We start from the raw sequence: 7,787 nt of genomic DNA, 5'->3' as shown, positions 1-7,787 counted from the left end.
TTAGATATTCTAGTTTTATTTCAATTATTATTATTGACCAATATTGAGTGTCAAAGTCGGCCATCCCGTCTCTACCACTTCGAGATTAGGCTTGATACTTATTGGGTACACGTTGTTTACATACTCATACTACACTTGCTGCACTTTTTGTGCAAGACCTGAGGCAAGTACTACTAGGAGACCTATCTCCTTACACCCACGTTATCCAGAGGCATAGTGGTGAGCTGCCTTTCTGAGCCGTTCTGCAGCTATCAGTGTCTCTTCTTATATTTACATTCTGTCTATTTTTATTTCAGACAGTATTTGAGGTTTTGTATAATCTACTAGAATGCTCATACAGTTGTGATACCAGGTCTTGGCACACACATTAGTAGAATTTGGTGTCTTATTATTTTTCTTGGATTTAAATTTTATCGATATATGTTTAATTTATTAGTTGGCTTGCCTAGCTATCGTGTTGGACGACATCACGACCTATAGATGAAATTGGGTCGTGACACCACGTCACTGTGCTAATGGCTAGCGACGCTTCTTCAATAAGTTAAGCCACCGTTTTTAAATGATGAAGGGAATTCCTGGTTAATGAGAGGTGCCACGTCATTGTGCTAAAGGCCTTAAAATTTATATATATATATATATATATATATATATATATATATATATATATATATATATATATATATATATATATATATATATATATATAGAGAGAGAGAGAGAGAGAGAGAGAGAGAGAGATATTTTTAGGACTATTATTCATTCTTAGAAAATTGAATCACTTTGGACGCTTTTTTAGGAATGAAATGCTTTGAATATTTTTCTTAAACGTGATTATTGATTTATGTTTATAGCTTTATGATAAGATATATATTTATTCAGCTGCCATGTTGGTAAATTTCTTAAATTTTGTCTATATGTGTTTTTAGCCCAATTATAATCCTAGGATATCTGGGATTTGAACCAAACTGAAACTACCCCTAAGGTTCATAGTTCTCGATCAAATTCTTGAAGGGGTTACAACATATACAAATAAAGGTTCTAATCGGCTCAAGCTCAGCGCCAACACTTTCTCACTACGAAAACCTCTGATTTAGGAGACGCCGCCGATGGAATTCCCCGACGCTAGCTTATCCCATGAATCAGAATCGCTGCCAGTTCTTCCCTCAGAAATACTATATGAAATACTCCTAAGGCTACCCGTGAAAACCTTATTAAAGATGAGGTGCGTTTCAAAATCTTGGTTTTCTCTAATCTCATGTCCCCAATTCATCAAAACCCATCTAAAATTTTCAACTCAGAACCAAGATTTTCGGTGTCTTTTTTACGGCTCTCGTGAGAATAGCCTCACTCTTAACACTTGCTCTCTTGATGAAATTATATATCAAGAAGAATCTCCCCCTATACCTATAGCTGTTCAGCTTGATTTTCCTTGCAATGGCGTCCTGGGTTGTTGTGAAGGGCTGTTTTGTATTTTTAATCAATTTTGGTATATATTTATATGGAATCCATCTATAAGAAAGTCGAAAAAATTGCCCTTTTCAGGACTCGATCCGCGTTGTGGCCAGAGTTCGTCTTATGGTTTTGGTTACGTTGAGTGTCAAGATGATTACAAAGTTGTAGACGTTAAGGGAAATTCACATGGTGATGGTTTTCTGAATGTATTTAAGATTTATAGTCTAAGATATAATTCTTGGAAAAGGATTCAAGACTATCCAGATATTACCTTTTGGATCTATCCTGGTAAATTTGTCAATGGAAGACTTCATTGGATCGTCGGTCATGTTAGTGATGAAAGTGATATGAATGATTCAAGGTTTATTCTTTCGTTAAACCTGGTAGATGATGTTACGAATATTGAATTTCAGAGGAAGAAAAATCTAACTAAAGCTAAGCTAAGCTAAGAAGAGAAGAAAATAATGCAAATAAGATAAAAGGGTTTTTCATTCATAAGCCTCTAAAAGGGCAAAACTCAGTACATATAGGAGCTAGGGACTAAACTATAATAAAGGAAATTTACAATGGTAATTAAATAATAAGGTAAACTAGTTAAAGTGGACTTAAATGCAGAAGGCAAAAGTGGTTAACTGATCAGCCGGCCCCTCTCTCTACTTTCACCGTACAACCTAACAAGCCCATTGTACAAGCTCCACCGGTAGCTCCAACCTTTCCCATTTTAAATCGTATTTCTCCCCCGTTAAGAACTTCCTTGTCCTCAAGGAAGAAGAGATGGAAAAACATACTCTCAAGGCATTCATATCTTCCCAGATCAATGAGTGCCAGCCCCATGCAAGCATTATGCACTCTTGAACCCATGAAATCAGTCGGTTTAATCTTTTTCTTCTGTGGCTTAGGAGACATCCAACGATCTTTGTAATTGAGTAGGACCGACAACTGTTTCCTGAAAAAATCCTTAGCTTGATGGTCGTTTATTCCTCTTGATTTAGAACTAGTTTCAAAAGTGGCATGAATAGCTTGTTTTAGTCCCAAATATACCTCCCATTCCCTGCCAGCTTCTGCTACTTGCAATCCAACAACAACAAGGTCATGCTCAAGGAGAGCTCTTGCCTTTACAGAACCAATCGATGCATATACACGAACTGTTTGGTCAAGAATCCCTTTTGGATCAATCTTCATATGCCTTACTGCTCTAATAGTGTCACTCAAGTCCTTAGGAAGTTGAATCTGTATCTCAACCTTCTCACCATCAGTGACCACACTTTCCCAAGCCCATATGTTGAAATAGGAAGAAACATTTATAACAAAACACTTCATCTGGTCATACAGTGTCATCCCATCATCCTCCAATGCATTCCATGTAGATTGATTCATCATCAATTGTCAATAATCTATATTCCCCTTGGTCACATGATTAAGATTTATAGCTTCCTCACCTCCTCCAGCATGATTATTCTGCACATTGTAATATTTAATATCTACACCTTTATGGAAAAGCAATACCCCCATGGTAGCATGTAACTGATTATCATCTGGAGGTATGGTATATTCTTCTATATATTTCACTAAGCTTTTTCCATGTGCAATTATCAAAGTCCTGTCCAACAGACCGGGTTCTATGGCATTTACTCTAAAAGGGGTAGAGAAATGCATTGGACATTTGGTACTCCACATATACACAATTGATCCATCGCTAAGAATAGTTGACTTAAGGGCCTCATGGAACATGTCTTCAATTGCTTTCTTGAAAAGTAATACCTCATTATTCCATTGAGGTACGATGGACTCATTCTCATGAATATAAATTGCACATAGCACAATATCTTTGCCATATCTTCCAATAATAAATTGCCTTGATAATTGAAGTTCATAAAACTCTTTCAACTCAACCAACAGTAATGAATATTCACCCTCACCCCATGAAGCAATAATATTATATTTAGTTATACAATCCATCCCAGTACCTCTCATTGGGCATACATGTTGAAGCAGCCCTCCTATAGCATTTGACACAAGGAATATACCTTTACTGATGGCCACCATGTATTCCTGGTTATTAAAGATGTCTACCTGTTCTATTCGGTCCTGTGCAATTTCAATAATCCCCCGACCTACAACGTGCGGCACAAATTTAATAGGTAGAGTATCATTCTGGTACTCCTCAAACTCCAATATTGCCTTGGACATTGAACAAAAAATCATACCAGCCTTCTCTGATATTTTGTTGTTGTTGGTCATAATAGAGTTAAGCCATTTTATCTCAAATGCCACACCAGTCAAGTTGTGGCTATTTCCCACCAGAAGTGAAATTGTTGTAAAGTTTTTCCTCCTCAGCTCAAGACCAGACTCAATTTCCACCATGTAATAATACTCAAATGCCTTTCCGGAATTTAGTTGGATACCTTTGATAATGCTTACGGCTCCAAAGGGATTTGCGTAACTGTCAACAATAATACAAACACCAATTTGTCCTTCTCTAATCAACTGTGCAAAGAGTACTTCACCTACTCCATTTGCTTTTAGGACTTTCACTCTAAGAGGTTCGAGCAGCATGGCACCTTCCTGTTCACCTTTCTGAGTTGCCTTGTTCCTTTCAAGTGAAATACCCTTTCCCTTTGAAACTCGAAGTGCCTGAGCAACTTCAGGATCCCAGCCCGGATCTACACCAATTTCAAAGCCAGTGAACTTGGAATTCTCACTTCTGTAGCTTCGATCAGGCCCAATTACAAAGCTTCTAGGATCAGCAACTACATTCTCTAGCAGCTGGCTACGAGCTAGAACAGGGGTTGCATCTGCAAACTCAATAGCCTCTTCAACCAACTCATCATTCTTCTTATCTGTGACCTTTAGCTCCAATTCTTCGGCTAGGTTGTTCTCACACAAATACTTCTTCAAGGCAGCGATAGGATTTCTCATGGTGTCGCGACTCTTTTCAGCAAACGCAATGATATCGACAGCTGTAGGAACATGAGTAATCAGACTGCTATCTTTGTTGTCCACCACATTAGTAGTCTCTTCCTCAACACTCCTTGCTTTATCTCCCTCATCTAGAAGAGCACCTTGTGAATGTGAATCATGTAATGTCGAAGCAGTTTCCAATTCCTCATGCCTTGATGGATTCAGTTCCAAAACTTTAGCCTCAATAGTTGAAAGCTTTATCTCCACCACCACCTCATCATTCTCAACTTTAATCAAAACCGATTTCACAACATCAATATCAGTATTAGAAGACTTCCCTACAACATCCCCTCCTTCGTGAATAACCTGTGAATCATCTAAAAAAAAGGCGCGTCTTGTTTCTTCATGCTTCGTCATCTCCATTGTCCCGTCTTTTGCCTCCTCTATTCTAACTTGAACAATTGAGACACATGCCTCTATTATGACTGCTTCATTTTGCAGTTGATCGTTAGAAAGACAAGCTAATTTGTCAAAAGACACCACTACTCCATCCATTGCCATTTTATCAAACACCTTCTGCGCACACACAACAGGTGTTGATACTAACGAAGGAAACTCAGTTTGTCTCTTCATCGATCCTAGCTGCAGCTTAGAGGGTAAACGTGATTCATCCTTTAATAGCTCAGCTTCCTTAGAACTCCTTTCCTCGAGCAAAGGCTCTGTTATCCCAAAAACAGTTAATTTCTGTTCATCGCCTGCCATTCTCGGAACTAGAATCATTGCCGGAATATCGCCTCCACCAACAATAGTCGGAATCTCTTGGTCACTCGAAAAATCGATGGGAGTAGAAACATTAACAATGGTGTTAACAGGTAGAAATTGTTGTTGAGACGACAGAGAAAGGTGGGAATACTCAGAAGTGCTGTTGAAAGAAGCCATGTTATTATCGGAGAAGAAACCCATAGCCGTGGTTCCTCCTGGTACCACGCCGGCAGTCCAGTAATTATGAACAGCAGTGGAAAACTCGTATGGCTGATACACATAGTAGGGTTGATTGTAATGCTGATGGTACCCACTAGAATAATTTCCACATCACATATTGCTATACCCATAAGGATTAGTATAATCATAGGGATTATTACCTTGATACGTTGCATTGCTGAAGTCCTGCGAAAGAAATGCAGGTAAAACAACTCGTAAAGAGTTATTGGCAGTGTACTTAGAGCCATAAAGAGGGTTTTGGAACGCCATTGATGACTACCAACAAAGCAAGGATGATTGCTCTGATACCACTGTTACGAATATTGAATTTCAGAGGAAGAAGAATCTAATAAGCTAATTAGCTAATAAGAAGAGAAGAAAATAATGCAAATAAGATAAAAGGGTTTTTCATTCATAAGCCTCTAAAAGGACAAAACTCAGTACATATAGTGAAATAGAAGCTAGGGACTAAACTATAATAAAAGAAACTTACAATGGTAATTAAATAATAAGGTAAACTAGTTAAAGTGGACTTAAATGCAAAAAGCAAAAGTGGTTAACTGATCAGAGCGACCCCTCTCTCTATTTTTACCGAACAGTCTAACAAGCCCATTGTACAAGCTCCACCGGTAGCTCCAACCTTTCCCATTTTAAATCGTATCAGATGAGACATATAAAAATGTAGCATTGCCCGATCTTGTTGATGCTAGTTTTGATTGGGATATAGGGAGTTTAGGAGGTAATCTATGTGTATCTTATACCTGTGACTTGGGCCAGATGGATGTATGGGTAATGAAGGTGTATGGTCTTGTGGAGTCGTGGACTAAGGTGGCTTCTATCCCTTATTCTACAGTGATTTCGCCAATTTTCATCTCCCAGAATGATGAAATTTTACTGCAATATGATTCAGGTTTATTGCTGTATAATTCAACACAAAACACTTTCAAGCTTCGTGGCTATGGATTTAGTTTTAATTTGTAGATTGAAAGTCTTGTTTCACCAAATTTTGTGGAGGATGTTTGACAAGCTATGGATCAATGAGTAAAGGATGAAAATTTGTGCTATGGATCTTCCTTATGTGTGTGTTCTGCAGATATTTTGGGTTTTAGGCGGACAAATGGATTATCAAAGGGAATAAAGTCCTATGGATATTAGTATGGCGCTTACGACGGAAGTTGGTTCTTTCAAAATTTCATCCTTCACAAAAATTGGCTTTTTAGAATCTTAAATTCAGCATGGCTCGATTGGTTCGAATGCAGTGCCCAACATGTTTATTGTGGATGAGTTTATATAGTAATGCTGCAAGGAATCAACAATTTTCTATCCGTCCATAGCACTAAATTGTAGTCAATTTGGGACAAACTGAGTTTCATCACTGAGTGCTAATGTGTAAAGGCTCAAAGAAGGGATACTGTTTTCAATTGACAAACCTTGGACAATTCCAAAATGCTTTATTCAATTGACAAACCTTGGACAATTTCAATTGACAACGTGCAAGAAACTATCCAAAATCCAGTAAAAAATCAAACATCAAACACTCATACAATTGTCTAATGATTTTGAGGCTGATTTTTGCAATCAAATGCATGTCGCTTCCATGAGAAGTAGAACGACTCAAAATTCTTTATGTACATTAACCGACTGATGAAGCATGTAATCATTTCAATTATTGAATCTCCTAGGCATGTAAACATATCCTTTAAACAAAGTAGTAAACTAAATCAAACATTAGACTCTTCCTATTACTAAACAACTAATTATTCCAATAAATCTGTAGTAGTAACAGAGGCACCATTCAACAATTTCCTCAACTTACAAAACAATGCAGCATTCAAATTCTTCCAGCAATCAGAATCTATTTGTGAGTTCTTCAATTGGCCCGACTCTTTTGCAATTTTAAGCTCTCAGATTCATATACTAAAGTGATACCAAATTTGGAGCATCAACATATCTTATGGCCTCACAAGCTAGAATCTTAGGGATTGGCTCCCGGAAATGTTAAACCTTTCCAATCCTTTGGAAAAATCAACTAATTAATGTCCATAAGAGATAAAGTTCTTTAGAAATCCATTAGATATCTTCACACATGATAGGTATAAGGATTCAGATTCCGACAGTCAATAATAGGAGACTCTCCAAAAGCACCAATGTAAAATAATTGTTCTAGAGTTGGCGCTTGAATTTTAATACGTTGTTTTACATTTGTCCTAATGAAAATTGAACTAACCTTTTGAAGATTAAGCAGCTCAACTTTTTCCAACCCAATGCAATGTTCAACGACGAAATTGACAATCAATTGACAACTAGCGAGCAGAGTCTGAAGCATATTGTCGCTTAAAGGGAAACCATATAGACAAAGCTTTTCCAAAAAATTGAAGTTCGCATGACTAGCAGATAATGAAAGATGCGTCAGATTACAACTCGTCAAAACCAATTCTCTTAAAGATTTTGAT

The 7,787-nt window shown here is 37.4% G+C and overlaps 1 protein-coding gene across 1 annotated transcript; it reads left to right on the top strand.

Annotated features, from left to right (window-relative positions):
• The first annotated feature begins 1,106 nt into the window (after positions 1-1,106).
• LOC107791945 (F-box protein CPR1-like) lies at positions 1,107-1,901 on the top strand. The gene has a single exon (XM_016614108.2). It carries the CDS (start codon positions 1,107-1,109, stop codon positions 1,899-1,901), a length of 795 nt encoding a protein of 264 aa, XP_016469594.1.
• Positions 1,902-7,787: the final 5,886 nt, after the last annotated feature.

The sequence above is a fragment of the Nicotiana tabacum genome, chromosome 14 (assembly GCF_000715075.1).
Source record: "Nicotiana tabacum cultivar K326 chromosome 14, ASM71507v2, whole genome shotgun sequence".
In the NCBI taxonomy this organism is placed as follows: Eukaryota; Viridiplantae; Streptophyta; class Magnoliopsida; order Solanales; family Solanaceae; genus Nicotiana; species Nicotiana tabacum.
The sequence above is the reverse complement of the archived record's forward strand: the minus strand, read 5'-3'. Positions and strand labels throughout refer to the sequence as shown.

What these genes read in the sequence shown, in the direction of transcription:
- LOC107791945 (XM_016614108.2), top strand. Translation starts at nt 1,107, where the DNA reads ATGGAATTCCCCGACGCTAGCTTATCCCATGAATCAGAATCGCTGCCA.